The 16,176-nt window shown below is 38.5% G+C and overlaps 1 protein-coding gene across 1 annotated transcript in view; it reads right to left on the bottom strand.

Annotated features, from left to right (window-relative positions):
• The window catches only part of GPC6 (glypican 6), an 885,938-nt gene that overhangs the window by 515,793 nt on the left and 353,969 nt on the right, over positions 1–16,176 (bottom strand). The window contains exon 3 of the mRNA XM_089680474.1: positions 5,984–6,375. Coding sequence (XP_089536600.1) covers positions 5,984–6,375 — 392 coding nt within the window. The remainder of the gene's footprint in view (positions 1–5,983; positions 6,376–16,176) is intronic.

Genomic DNA, 16,176 nt, shown 5'->3' with positions numbered 1-16,176 from the left:
TGATGGGGCACGATTCCTCCCACTGATACCAATGATGGGGCACTATTCCTCCCACTGATATCAATGATGGGGCACTATTCCTCCTACCCTACTGACACCAATGATGGGGCACTATTCCTACCACTGACACCAATGATGGGGCACTATTCCTCCCACTGACACCAATGATGGGGCACTATTCCTCCCACTGACACCAATGATGGGGCACTATTCCTCCCACTGACACCAATGATGGAGTACAATTCCTCACACTGACACTAATGAATGATTTCAGGACAGATAGATTACAGGACCATTAAGTAGTAGATGTGACTGGATTATTTTGTACAGTAAGGATATCATGTAATTTCAACTGGAATTGGTCCTAGGACAGAGCTCTGGGGTACCCCACTTATAACTGCAGACCATTGCATACTAATGGGGAGAAACTGTTTAGTATCCATAATTAGAAATTATCTGGTTTTTTTTCCACCTCTAATGCCTTTCTAGTAAACTGCCAACAAAGGAGACATTGAGAAACATAATGCAAACTGGAATCTTTACATATGGGCTTCAGCAGCCATTTTTTTAGAGACTGTGCCCTCTCTGAATGTGACATTGTGTGAGTAGTTTATGTAGTGTATCTCCCAGATAAACCATATGTTGCAGTTTTTTTCCGTAGTTCTTTCTTACAAGTTTGCTAACTCCAGAATTCTGATTGAATTTTTTGACTGTACACTATGACATCTGTTTATGAGTTAACAAATGACCAATTAGGAGCATGCAGGTGACACAGAATTCAGTCACAGAATTATTGCAGTGTGGTATGAAGTTTCTTTACAATGGAGTATTGGTATGGATGAAAATGGCTATCCTGCTATGGCACAGGAATAATTATTTCATTAAAGTAATTAATTCATTAATTAGTTCACTAATTCCACTGTTCACTGATTCAGACTGATTCTTTCATGCCTCCCTTAACACCTTGTCAGTTGACCATGCTTTAACCTACTCTTTATGTAGCAATAAGAAGAGCTACCTAAAAACACAAGTAAGCTATACCATGCCATTAAGGCAGTATATATACATATACTAAATTGCCAAAAGTATTGAGACACCACTCAAATTCATTGGATTCAGGCATTCCAATCACCTCCATGGCCACAGTGTAAAAAAATCAAGCTCCTAGGTATGCAGACTGCTTCTACAAACATTTGTGAAAGAATGGGTCGCTCTCAAGAGCTCAAATAATTCATTTGTGATACTGTGATAGGTTGCCGCCTGTGCCACAAGTCCATCCTTGAAAATTTCCTTGCTAATAAATATTCCACGGTCAACTGTTAGTGGTATTATAACAAAGTGGAAGCAACTAGGAACAACCACAAAGTGGTATGCCATGTAAAATGACAGAGCGGGGTCAGCGCATGATGAAGAGCACAGTGCAAATAAGTCGCCAAGTGTCTGCAGAGTCAATAGTTAAAGACCTCCAAACTTTACGTGACCTTCAGAGTGGCAAAACAGTGCGCAGAGAGCTTCATAGAATTGGTTTCTATGGCCGAGCAGCTGCATCCAAGCCTTATATCACCAAGTGCAATGCATTCGATGCAGTGGTGTAAAGCACGTAATTGATGTTGGATCTACTTCGGGGGACATTCTTTTATTTTTCTTCTTTTAATAAAGGGCTTGTCTAAGACTGTCTCCTGTCAATTTTTACTACACTTTTTTTTGTGAATGGGTAGCAGTACCATGTACCCCATATTCATTCACATGGTGGGGATGGGATCTGGGGGCTTCCAGATTCTGATAAGCCCCCCACCCGCAGACCCCCACAACCACCGACCAGGGGAGCCCCCCCATCCCAAAGCACCTTCCACGTTGAGTACATGTGGCCTGGTATGGTTTGGGGGGGGCACTCGCTCGTCCTCCCCCTTTCCTGACCTGCCAGACTGCATGTTCGGATGGGGGTCTGGTATGGATTTTGGGGGGGGGACCACCACACCATTTTTTAAAAAAAAGTTCTGGTGTGGGGGTTCCCCTCAAAACCCATACCAAAAAAAAGGCCACCTGGTGACATCACATATGCAACCCCCGATCCTTGTGATGTCATCGACCCAGCATGATCCCGAAGGGCTTGGTACGGATGGAGGGGGGATCCCCACGCTGTTTTTTAAAATATTTTTTTTAATTGCCGGCAATTCTTTTTTTTTATATTCAGCTGGCAGTGGGGGACAGCTGATGACTCATAGGTTGTTAAGGACTTTGCCGCCTCCCATTCCTTAACAACCCATGACAGTACTGACAGATACCAGTACATACTGCATGCCTGGACCAGTACTTACCACATTCATTTAATTATTTATTTCCTTTTGTGAATTGACTTTAAGGTCTTTTTATGTGGTATTTACCGAGTGTTACTAGCAACAGTGAATTGATATTTTCAGTATCGCATGCGATATGTGGTCATGTGACTGACTTAACTCATGCGATAAGCTTTAGTGAATTGTGACCACTGTGGGCTACCACAACGGAGCGTGAATGGATCCCAAAGCAGCCTATAGAAACCACAGCTATCTGCAAAAAATACCAATTAAATCCAGCTTACCACAATATTTGATCAATACAATTTTGCTGCTTAGTGTAACACTATTTGTATTAAAGCTCTGACAGATTTACAGTATAGGTTAACTTTAAAAACAAATACAAGCTTGCTGTGAAACATAAAATTAGTTTGTTAGTAAATCATCCACTAAAGCTCTGCCATGAAGCATTCAAGCATTGCATTTGCTGGTTCAAGAAAGGTCTCATTGCCTCTAAAGTAAACATGTTTTCTAGCTGTAATCCCTTTAAAACACATTTGGCAGAACACAGTGAATTTCTCATGTTGTGGCCTTCTTTGATGCAGTTAAGATCTGGAAACCAAAGTTAAAAGAGAACAATTTAAATCCGGCAGTCTATTTTTTTACTGGTACAACCTCTTCCGAAAAAAAGTAAACACAGAAAAGAACAAGAAAGTAGCTTAATTTAAGTTGTTATTCAATGAATTGAGAGATGTTATCTTACGAACTCCATTTTTCCATTTTAACTCAATCGAAGCGTAACCGGACTTGTAATAAGATTACACATACCGAGTCAATGTACAAGGGCAGGTGAACTAATTATTTTGTTACTGTGTAGCAAGCACACTTATCACTTGCCTTCTATTTTGATTTTCAATAAACTTCCTTTAAACAGGTATTGTGTATAAATATATACTGGGTGTGTGTGTATATATATATATATATATATATATATATATATATACACTGTATATATACATTGCTCAGAGAAATTTTGACTTTTAAAATATCTCAATGATCTCATGATCTCAATGGGTTAAAATATCATGCTGGATATATATACTGATATGGACTGGGTAATGTGTTAGGAACATAAGGATGCCCCATCATTTGATGGTAACTAAGATTATCAACATACAGAGGACTGAATTCAAAGACACCCCGAAAATCAAAGTGAAAAAATTATGCAGCAGGCTATTCCATTTTGCTGAAATTTCATATAAAATATTTATTAAAAGGATAAAAAGTAAATATCGTACTCACAATTGACATACAGGGCAAAGGCATATCACACTAAACGGCGGTGTCCAATCCACACTGCATATAAGTCCAAAAATGGAACTCTATACTTCCAACTGGCTAATGCTCTTCGAGGACTCAGCCTCTTCCTCAGATTCCAGGGTTCCGTTTTTGGACTTATATGCAGTGTGGATTGGACACCGCTGTTTAGTGTGATATGCCTTTGTCCTGTATGTCAATTGTGAGTACGATATTTACTTTTTATCCTTTTAATAAATATTTTTTACGATAATGTACTAGGCTGGGGCGCCCTCTGTTTGTTTTCTTTGTATCTAGTGACTTTGGACTACCTTGGTCCATTGAGGGCAGCCAGGAGTGCATATTCCAGGACATATGAATTGTTACCATAGCCTTTGCTGAGTCCATGCCCAGCGCAGGAGTACAGAGTTTGCTGTGTTTGCACAGTCTGAGGTGCAACCTGGCGGCATCGGATGGACAGAAACATGATATCCCAGAGGTGTGCTATAGGCGAGCACAGGGGCCATTCAATGGCCATCAATTCCTTCATCCTCCAGGAACTGCCTGCATACTCTTGCCACATGAGGCCAGGCATTGTCGTGCACCAGGAGGAACCCAGGACCCCTTGCACCAGCGTAGGGTCTGACAATGGGTCCAAGTATTTCATCCAGATACCTAATGGCAGTCAAGATGCCATTGTCTAGCCTGTAAAGGTCTGTGCATCCCTCCATGGATATGCCTCCCCAGACCATCACTGACCCACCACCAAAACGGTCATGCTGAATGATGTTACAGGCAGCATGACGTTCTCCATGGCTTTTCTAGACCCTTTCATGTCTGTCACATGTGCTCACAGTGAACCTGCTCTCATCTGTGAAAAGCAAAGAATGCCAGTGGTGGACCTGCCAATTCTGATGTACAATGCCAAATGCCAATCGAGCTCTATGGTGCTGGGCAGTGAGCACAGGGCCCACTAGAGGACGTCGGGCCCTCAGGCTACCCTCATGAAGTCTGTTTCTGATTGTTTGGTCAGAGACATTCGCAACAGTGCCCTGCTGGAGGTCATTTTGTAGGGCTCTGGCAGTGCTCACCCTGTTCCTCCTTGCACAGAGGAGCAGAAAACAGTCCTGCTGATGGGTTAAGGACCTTCTACGGCCCTGTCCAGCTCTCACAGAGTAACTGCCTGTCTCCTGGAATCTCCTCCATGCTCCTGTGAGTATGCTGTGAGACACAACATACCTTCTGGCAATGACATGTATTGATGTGCCATCCTGGAGGAGTTGGACTGCCTATGCAACCTCTGTAGGGTCCAGGTATCACTTCAAGCTACTAGTAGTGACACTGACCCTAGCCAAATGCAAAACTAATGAAAAACATTCAGAAAAGATGAGTAGGGAAAAAAATGGGATGAGTAGGGAAAAATGTAAAACCATTCCTGTTTTGAGGGGTCATCTCATTGTTGCCCATCTAGTGCATCTGTTGTTAATTGAATTAACACCAAAGCAGCTGCAGCTGATTAACAACCCCGTCTGCTACTTAACTGACCAGATTAATATCCTAGAAGTTTAATTGACTTGATGCTATACTCTGATTAAAAAGTGTTCCTTTAATTTTTGTGAGCAGTGTATATGTATGTATGTATATATATATATATATATATATATATATATATACATACATACATACACAGTATATACTGTATATATAGTATATATATATATGTGTGTGTGGGGGGGGTTTGTTTTCTTCTCGTAGGACAATGTTTTGATTTATATATCGTGCATGATGTGCACAGGTAAAAGTATGCTTTTACATTATACATAATAAACTTTGTAATTTCGAAAAATAATTGAGAATATTCAAAATGAAAAATAAGATAAAAACAATAAACCTAGAACTGATATGCCATTTTGAAAGAGCCTGATTTTGTGTAGAGATGTTTTGAGCATGAAAGTAAATGAATATATAATTCCTCAGTTCTGATCAGGGCCTATTTGTTGATATGCATCCTAAGATGGAAAATGCAGATTTAGAACTGGAAGCAAAGACATTCCTTCTAAGAGGTAAAATATGGAAAACTTTCAACACCAATCACAGAAAACATTACTGCTATCTGCTGCTCAATTAGATAGATTCCCCTTACTTCCCATCCTGATCACAATTTTTCACCAGACAGGCATTGAGGGAAAATCTCTCACAGCAACACAGAGATACAATTTTTATTGTAGGGTAGGGGCTGGATAGCCAAGCCTTGGATAGCAGTAAAATAACTGTCAGGGGTTATAATCATTCCACACTAATTTCAAAACTAGTAAAAAAAAACATGTTTTGGCTAGACACACACTTTAAGAAAAATGTTTACTCAAGCCTTAAAAATGCAGTATAGTGACATTTAAAAAGGACTTTTTTACCTTAGATACCCTGTTGATAACCTCTCGACCTACTGCAAGACCTTGGACAAAAGTTCGAGCTGCAACAAAAGCTTTAGTTACTTGGGCTTTCAGCTTCCTTGGTATTTCTCCAAATGGTTTCAGCTGGTCAATGTACTTGCTCACGCACTCAAGATATTCTTCTGAGAAATGATATTGAGGATTTACCAGCTGAAACATACGTTCCAGAAGACGGGCCCAAAAATCATTTAGCAATTCTTCCAAATTGACATTTCCTCCTGTGTAATAGCGTTTCAGCTCCATGAATAAATCCTGGAATACCTCTGAATTCTGCGTGTACAAAAGTCCATATGTCCTTACAAATATTTCATTTAGGGATCTTTGTGCATTTTCCAGAAGTGATTTGAAAAGTTCTAGACAGAGCAAAAGAAATATTAAAAAGTTTAAGGGAAAAACATACATCAGGGTAGTTTAAAAAAGAGTAAAGTTAAGTTATCAGATTCATCTTGAAAGTATCAAATAGCAACCAATCACCTTCTAGAGGAAATGTGATAATATCATATATAAATACTTTAGATCAACACATTATTTAGTATATGACTTTTAGCTAAATATCAATACAAACTCTTTTTAGCTATGTACTTAATGACACAAATACTTTGCAATTATGGATGTAAATACTGTATATAGAATACCCATCATAATATGAATGTAACTATTGGAAATAGTACTTCAACACTATTCAATTTGTTAAATAAGAAAAACAAATATACATAGCATTTTATTTGGCATTGACCATTTCTGTATTTTTCTTTCAAACCTTGACTTAATTTAAATTTCCTCACACACTCTTTATATTTAAATTAGTTTTTAAATTATTACAGGTGCTTTTTCACATGCCACAAATTAAAGACAATTAATATCCATTAAAATGATTAATGGCAAATACATTGAAATTATGTTTATTAATCAGATCTCATTGCTTTCTGACATTAGTATATTGCAGACAAAAGCATAAATGAACTTCTATGACTTAATGGCTTTTCTAAGTAAAAGCCATTTCTTCTTTTTACCCTGGAGCTGCCTTATTGCCTTAGAAATTTCACATAGGACTTAAGGCTCTCTTTATAAAACTATGGCCCTACCCCAAGCATACAGCTGCTTAGAAAAAGCACAGCCCATTTATGAAGTACCATGATGTGCTTTAGAGATGTGCATTGAGCTTCACTTGGTTCACACTCCAAAGAAAGTGGACCACCATTCAAATGAATGAAAAACATATTTGGAAGGTAGAGAGCTAAGCCACACAACCTTTCAAAGTCATATGACTGAATTTTCCTCGAAGCACGACATTCCATCCCAGTGTTTAGCAGTGTTTATGAATGAGACGTAAAATACAAGCCACACTGTGGAGTAATGCTGAATTGTCTAGCGGAGAGCAGATCAGCTTCTTGTTTTAAATTAGACCTTTACAGAATACAATAATAGAAGAGGTTTTACAGCAAAATGTCTTCTGCTTGAAAGTCGGGCAGCACATAAGGTTTCCAAAAGCCAAAGGGTTGATGTGAAAATGTTACTGACTGTAAAAAAAACATTTGATACATGGACTAAGCTATGGAAAGACCCACCCCCACCCTCTAAGGTCTTAACATTTTCAGCTGTTTCGTACTTCAAATTGCTATTTCTTTGCAGACCTATCACATTCAGAATATGGTTAACAGCTGCTCCAGAAGCTCTCACTCAGTACATTAACTTCCCAAACAATGTTGCTAACATGATTACCACTTTTCTCCTTTCCTACCTTCTTCACTTTATTTCCTCATCCAACGTTCCTCTATTTCACTTATCCGTATTTCCCACCCCAACCTCCCCCCTTTTCTCCTTCCAACTGAGGTGGACCCACACCTACATGGGCAAGGGCTCGTATCATTTCAAACTTACACAAATGAAAAGTCATAGGTGAAGGCCTTTCATCAATTTCTATCCCTACATGCCGACATAATTTGTTTACAGGAAAGCCCATTTCTCTAGCTTCTCTTGTTCTAGATATTTTCATGCTTCCTATCTCGTTGTTTATATAGCTAAATAGCATCTACTAAACAAAAAAAGTGTTCATTGGCTTTATTTATTTATTTATCTAGTTTATATAGCGCCAAAGGGTTTGCTCAGCGCTGTACAATAGAGGGGGGGACAATACATGAAACAGTACAGTAACATCAAACAGCACACGAGGGGTAAGAGGGCCCTACTCTTTCGAGCTTACAATCTAGGAGGGAGGGGGTAGTGGTACAGGAGGAAATGGCTGTGGCGGATGGAGTGGTAGGAGGAGGGAAGGGCAGCGGCTGTTAGGTGAGGGTGGGGTAGGCTTCCCTGAAGAGGTGGGTTTTCAGGGAGCGCCTGAAGGTGAGGAGGGAAGGTGACAGTCTGGTGGATTGGGGTAGTGAGTTCCAGAGGATGGGGGAGGACCTGGAGAAGTCTTGCAGTCGTGCGTGGGAGGAGGAGACCAGGGAGCAAGAGAGAAGGAGGTCCTGTGAAGAGCGAAGGGTACGGGTAGGGTGGTACCTGGGAATCAGGTCGGTGAGGTAGTTAGGGGCAGTCTTGTGAATGGCCTTATAGGTCAGGGTGAGCAATTTGAATTTAATGCGTTGGGCAATGGGGAGCCAGTGGAGGGAGAGGCAGAGGGGGGTGGCAGAGGTGGAGTGGCTGGTGAGGTGGATGAGTCTGGCAGCTGAGTTCAGGATGGTCTGAAGCGGGGAGAGTTTGCACTGGGGTAGGCCGGTGAGGAGGGAGTTGCAGTAGGCTTTAAAACAAGTATCCCCTTTCTCTTAGAACACTCAGTCTCTGACTCTGAAGAAAGATACCTTCACCTCAGGGGACAATTTAACAATATGCAATTGATGATAATCACTTACTTGCACAGGTTCTGATATTTACTCCCAAACACTATGTACACTTCTTTCCCAATACTCTTTGCTAGATGCCTGAAAAGAGCTGCACCCAAGCAGAAAAGACTACATTTATTCTTCTCATACACACCAAGTGTTCTTTAGAATAGACAATGTTTTCCTCATCACACAAAAAATACCTCAACTGCAGTCCTGTGAAATGTTTCCCAACTAGTGGTCGACTTATGGCACTACCCTTTTATCCCTAATAACAATCTATGCCTGGTAAACCGTAGAATGTTAGGTGCAATCTAACTGACTCTGCTGAGCATCCCTGACATTGGAATCTTTGAATTAATACTCTTGAAAGCCTCTCCAGAAATTAAGTGTGAAATGCTTTGGTTTGCACATAAAGCAGGTGTTTAAGCAGTGGTAAGCTACAACCCCCCCCCCCAAAAAAAAAAAAAATCCTCATCCTGCAGGTTATGTGCATAATGCGCTATAATGCATCAAATACTAGCACATTATGAAAGACGTACTTTAAAATAAAGCCCACTGCTGACCGGTCTTCCTTCTGGGCTCTCGTGTTCTAGGTCAATATAGTCCCCATGTTAATTGCAAGGTTTTTTACCAGCCTAAATTCTAAAGAGGCCGATGTGTCCCACACCTGGCCCACTATTATGCCATAATGCAAACCGCCCAACCTGTGGCATACCCTTTTATTTTCAACCCTCCTCTTTGGGTATCTAGAGAGATACTGGAAATTTAACCTGTCTCTGTAGATTTTCTATTTAATGTGAAATCAAATCCTTAATCCCATTATTCGCCACTCTTTGCAGGTCTCTTTGGGACAAAATTAAATATTCTGGTAAAGTAATGTCCCCTTATGCCTCACGCACAACTATAGTTCACAATCCCATGTTTCTTTCAATGTTTTTTAAGCCACTACACTTCAAATGGTGGGTTACCAAAGACCTTTTGTAAAATCTACAACCTATTCTCATGAGGGTCTTCAGTTTCCCCTCAAAGTTTACACCAGGCCCCAGCACAGGAAATTGTCAGATACCTTCAAATCAAACACTTTATTACTCAATCAATTAAACATTCATCATCCCTCAAGAAATTGAAAACATTCAAACATATATGTTTACATGACGTTACCAGTATATGGTTATCTCTGCCATATACACATCTGTTCTGCAAGGGCAAACAACTAACCCTTTCCCCTATGTAGCAAATAGAAACCTAGGAAGGAAAATAGGTCAGGAGAGCTGGAAGGAAGTCTTACAGCACTTGTCAAAGTTTAGGCCCACTTCAACAAATGTTTTAGGGGATGCCAATTCCCAGGTACCCTTCTAAACATATGGTGGGAGTTCCCTAAGATTAACAAATCTTGGACCAGCATATACTATTTAGTATACAGTATATGGTTCTAGGAAAAGGCATAGACAAATTTCCATGGGAGGTATTATTGAAATTCTCCCTGACATTTCTGTTTACAGGTCCAAAACAAGTGCTAGCCAAGGTGTGGTGGTCCTCCACCCCCATGATTATGCATGTAAACCACAGAATGGCGTGTTTTATAATTAATGAGAAAATGGCCAAAATTCTCAAGGATTCAATATGAAAATTTAAAAACATGTGGACCCTTGGATTGAACATTTATAGTAACTCTGACTGGCCCTTATTGGATTTCTGAGAGTAGCACACCCTGGGCTATTCTGACTTGTGCTAAAAGTCGATGGACCCATCCCCAGGTTCTTTTTCCCAAACCCCACCTTTGACATACCACTCCCAAACCACTCTGATTCTTTTTTTAATCTTCTTTCCACTTTTTCTTTTCTATCTTCTTGAATAGTTAGTGCTGTTATTTTTCTCCTCACATGTACCCTTGTCTCCTCAATTTTTACCTCAGGGGTGTATTACCATTAACTCACTACTGAGGATAAGCTGGATACATTTTCATCCAAGAACTGATTCCTCACTTGGGTGAGAGCAAGCAAATCAATAAGGGGCCTAATTAAATTCTCATATTTAGGTTGAATATATTTTTATTTTCGGTTTATGCAAGGACATTAAACTATACATCTCAAAAGTGTGAGACCGACATTATCCATCATAAGGGAAATTGTGACAGACTCTTAAAAAAGCAGTCAAACAATAGAGCAGCCCATGTAAGTCTACATGCAAAAGCATGTCATCCTTGACAGTAAAAAAAAAACATAGCGAGATGAACTCATCATTTATGCAGAACATATACAACAAAGTAAGTCAAAGAATATTAGAAGAAAGAGGAAAACAGGAGGAGGTAAAAGAAAAGAAGCAGAGGAGGAAGTGGAGCCGGGATTTCTGGGAATTGATTATGATAGTGGCTAAAATCCACAAAAAAGAGGATATTCCAGGAGGGGTCCACGAGGCATTCAAGTGGAGATCAAAAATTTCAATCTATCCATGGTAGTAGTGGATTCCTATTCAGCCAGAGGACATTGACTTTATCCCATACACCAGATTCTTTTGCCAAGGATTCTTGTATCTGCATAGTATCGATAAAAATATGCACTTTATTTGCATATTTAAATATTGTTGTCACACCTGGATTGTAAAGCTCACATAGAATTACATGAATGTATATTTTGATCCACTGTGGGTGATAAAACTGTTTTATATGTTATCACAGTTGTTTGTTTCTATGCCACTGTAACTTTGTAAACCTTCAAAAATGTATTTTTAAACAGAATATGATTAACAAAAAGCCTAAGGCAAAGTAAAATAAAAAAACAAAACAAAAGCTATCATTCAAATATTCATATCATTAAAAAAGTGTCCATGTATGTAAGGCTATTAAGTAATGTAATGTAAGACAAAAGCAGAAGGAAACAGGAAATATTGAACACTGCAGTCAGGAAGCCTATGAACTTCTGATGGACATAAAAATAGACCAGGAAGCATCATGGCAAGAGTTTGTGTATACAGTATATATGGAGCAAGCACTTCAAAGATGGGCCAAAAATGTTTTGCACAAATATCATATCATGTAAAAGGCATTCAATGGCAACATATTGTTTCTGGATATGATAATGATGCGGTTTTGATGATAACACATTCCAGTACCTATGCATCAGCATAATGCCACTTTGTTAAATTATTAATTTTAACATATTAATGATATTTTGGAAAATACCAACAGAAAATTATCAAGCACTTTGCTTGTGCAGCATTTATCTGCTTGACCTGTTTTATACAATTTATGTGGCATCAAAACATTATTTGAAAGAGTATTGATTTCTCTTTAAGGTCACTGGAATTAGAAATTGATCCAACACCGTCTTCTTGAGATATTGAAATATACATTTATCTCCCATTTCACTCTGTGGCATGATATATTTATGCAACCTTCTAAACTAATATGTCCACCTTTGCACATATACTAAGCATACATGTAAAATAAAAGAAAATTATTCATTTATATTTCCCTAATTAAGCATCATGGGAGCACATTATTCAAACTGTGTGTTTTATTTCAACAAATATAACATTAAATACGAGATTAAAGAAAAAGATGGATGACAAATAATGTATGCCATAGGGAGATTTGACAAACTCAACTCATGGAGTCGGGAGCTTCTGATGCCCTCCATCACTTCTATCATGATGAAGCTGAAAAACATCATTGTATCCACTTATTAAAGTTTCTGAAATACATCTTATCTTTATTGTCCCATAAGATCTCAATTACATTAAAGCTAGATTCACACCTTTCTTTGCACATTTCAATGCATTTTAAAGTACAGTATCAATGCACATTGATATAAGTTTGCTACATGCACTTCAACATGTTGTTCAATGCAATTGTATTCATATGCTGCCATAGTCATTAAAAGGTTCATTTAACAGACCCTGACATGTAAAAAAATGGAAAAGAACTTTGTCTGCTAACTCATATTGCACAGAGGTGGCCTAGCATCAATTAAAGCAATGGTCCATCTGTGTTCATTCGTTAGCATGCATTAAAACATATCCGTTAAGATGCATGGATATGAATGAGCCCTAAAAGTTTAATTTTGCAACCATCATTTTTTAGCACACATTTTTAACTTGCCAAATGTTAAGGCCCTCTGATGAATCAATCTTGTCGGGCTTACATATAAAAGCAGTATTTCAAAGAGGCCACATGTGAATAACTAATTAGGCACCACATATCATTTAAATGTGTTTTTTTTTATGTAAGTGTATATGATCATATTTACCCCTTTAATGACCAGGCCTCCTTTTGCTATTTGGTGCTGCACTGATAATTCAACTGATAATTGCGCAGTCATGCAATGCTGTATCCAAACAAAATTTACATCCTTTTTTTCCACACAAATAGAGCTTTCTTTTGGTGGTATTTGATCACTTGTGCGCTTTTTATTTTTTACTCTATAAATAAAAAAATACCGAAAATTTTGAAGAAAAACAATATTTATTACTTTCAGCTATAAAATATTTATATATAGTAAACTCAAAGTTAGTCATAAATTTAGTCCACAATGTATTCTGCTACATGTATTTTAATTATTTTATACATAGCCAGCATTATTCAACCCATTTTGATCTTCCAAACAAAGGAAAAGTACAGCACATAATGCAGACAATCATAATCTTAATCAGATCAAACTACAGAAAGTGCATTTCACTTATTTGAGCACATCACATGAATATTTGTATACCATGATATCTGTAATTTTTTTTTCAAAACAGGGTGGATGCTAGCATGTTAACTGGTTGGATTCTCTGGACTTGACAGGAAAACATTTTCTACTTTTAGCTTACAGGACCATGGTCATTGTTACACAGTTATAAAGGGTGATAGAATAAGCTTCTGAAGCACAACTCCAGGGTGGTTTTAAACATACCCATGCAGTGGCATTTCCCACATACTGCATAGATTAAATGCTTGTTTGGCTTGTTTGTGCTCTCCGATGCTCCAAGCTGTTGACTGGCCCTCAACATCTTCCTGTACAATGCAGGACTGATGGCCCTGCATTGTACATGATGATGTTAGAGCTGTGATTAACCTGGCAGCTCAGTGAACATTGGGGTCGCATGAAGAGGAGGAAGTATGTGGTAGTGAGTAAGTATTTCATTTTATTCCCTTTCCACTTTTCCAACCCACTGCATGAGTAAATTTAAAAGTAGCCCCGAGTGGGGCTTTAAGCATTTTTTAAAAATTAACACTCATAGGGATTGATTTACTAAAGGAAAATAGGGTGTTCACTCTGCAAGGGAAGTTGCACTTTGCAAGGAAAGTTTTCCAGCAGTTACATTTTACTTTGCAGAGAATACCTAATCATATGCCAGGAAATACAACGTAAAAAACTGCATTTTTGCTTGCAGATGATTGGATGAAGTAAGTCTGCAGAGCTTCACCTCATTCACTAAGCTCTGGGGAAAAGTCCTACTTTCCTTGCAAAGTGAACAGCCTATTTGCCTCTAATAATAATAGTAATTCAACTCTATAGAGCATGCATTGGGTAGAGGCTGACCACTTAAAGGAGAAGTACAGCTAAAGCTCAATGAGTACTAGGGGGAGGGGGCAGAGCAGACAGTGGTAGCTGTCAGTTACCACTCTCTGCTCAGAGCGGATCGTTGTTGCATCCACCTAGGTAAGTATAATTAAAAGAAACAAAAAACCAAACCCACAAGTCTTTTAACCGCTTCCCGACCACCCTATAGCAGAGTCTCTGATACAGGGCAGCAGGGCTGCGGAAAATCACGTGTGTGTATATATATATATATATATATAATATACAGTATATATATATACGTGATTTTGTATCTCCAGGTAGGGGACCCACAACCCCATTGGCGGCTTCAGCTGCCGATCACCAGGTCCCAGCCAGTGATTCCCCGCCAACACCTGGCGATCGCTGAGCATCACTGACAGGGGAGAGGTCTATATGTAAACAATACGGATCTCTCCCCTGTCAGCTCCAGCATGCTGCTTTGTATTACTCTGCATAGCATAGCAATAAAAAGCAGCATGCTTACACAGTAAAGTACAGCACACAGTAAAACAGCACACAGTTAACCCTTTGATCACCGCAGATGTTAACCCCTTTCTGCCCAGTGTCATTAGTACAGTGTCAGTGCTTTTTATTAGCACTGATCACTGTATTAGTGTCACTGGGGATGTCAGTGACAGTCAGTTCCCCCCCAGTGTTAGAATGCCCGCCACAGTCAAGCAGTCCTGCTATAAGTCTCTGATTGCCGCCATTACTAGTATAAAAAAATAAATGAAAACAAATTCCACTATATATACCTCCATTTGTAGACGCTATAATTTTCACGTAAGCGAATTAATTTATACGTATTGGGTTTTTTTTTTTAGCAAAGACATATAGCAGAATACATTTTGGTCTAAATTTATGATGGCATTTGATTTTTCAAATTTTGTACTGGACATGTTTAATAGCAAAAAGTAAATAATTGTTTTTTTCATCAAAATTGTCGGTCTTTTTTTGTTTATAGCACAAAAAAATGCACAGGTGCTCAAATACCACCAAAATAAATCTCCATTTGTATGAAAAAAAGGACACAAATTTAACTTGGGTGCAGCATTGCATGACCGCGCAATTGTCATTTAAAGTAATGCAGTGCCATATCGCAAAAAATGGCCTGGTCTGGAAGGGGGGTAAATCCTCTGGATGTTAAGTGGTTAATGCAGGTTCATTTGAACAAGATAGTAATGGAAAGACAAGACAGATGGACTTGAAATTAAAACAAGCTTCTGCTTCAACAAACTATCCACTCAATGAAGGTATTTTATTTAGCCTTTTAAGGGCAAGGACATTCAATAATGAGAAGGTTTGGCTATAAGCCCAGTGTTCTTACTAGCACTCTTAACTAATGTCATAATTACTACTAACACATTTGAACTGACTTAGTCAAACACTGATTTTGTGTTTTTCTATTTAGTCCTTCTGAGAATTTGATGAGAATGTAGACTGTCCAATATTAGATCTCTGGGGTCAAATAACTGAAGTAGGTAAGTCTACAATTTGAAGTTTGCCATCCTGAATTCTGCACAAAATTGAATTTCAACTTCTAAAGTTAAATTCATACATAAAAGTTTTCTTTACTTGTAATAAATATTATATATTACATTTACAGTTGCATTAAATTTATAACAAATAAAACTATAACCCCCAGTTTGACCTTCTATATTACATGAGTTAATTAATGCTAAATATGTGCGTTTTTTTGTAATTAAAAGCATACACAAAAGAAAATGTGAATTTAATGATTATAGAGTATAAATGAAAATATTATATTAACTAATATCCAGCA

This window comes from Staurois parvus, unplaced genomic scaffold, assembly GCF_062004578.1.
Source record: "Staurois parvus isolate SC_StPar_1 unplaced genomic scaffold, SC_StPar_1.0 ptg000243l, whole genome shotgun sequence".
Classification (NCBI taxonomy): Eukaryota; Metazoa; Chordata; class Amphibia; order Anura; family Ranidae; genus Staurois; species Staurois parvus.
This window is presented reverse-complemented; position numbering and strand designations above follow the sequence as displayed.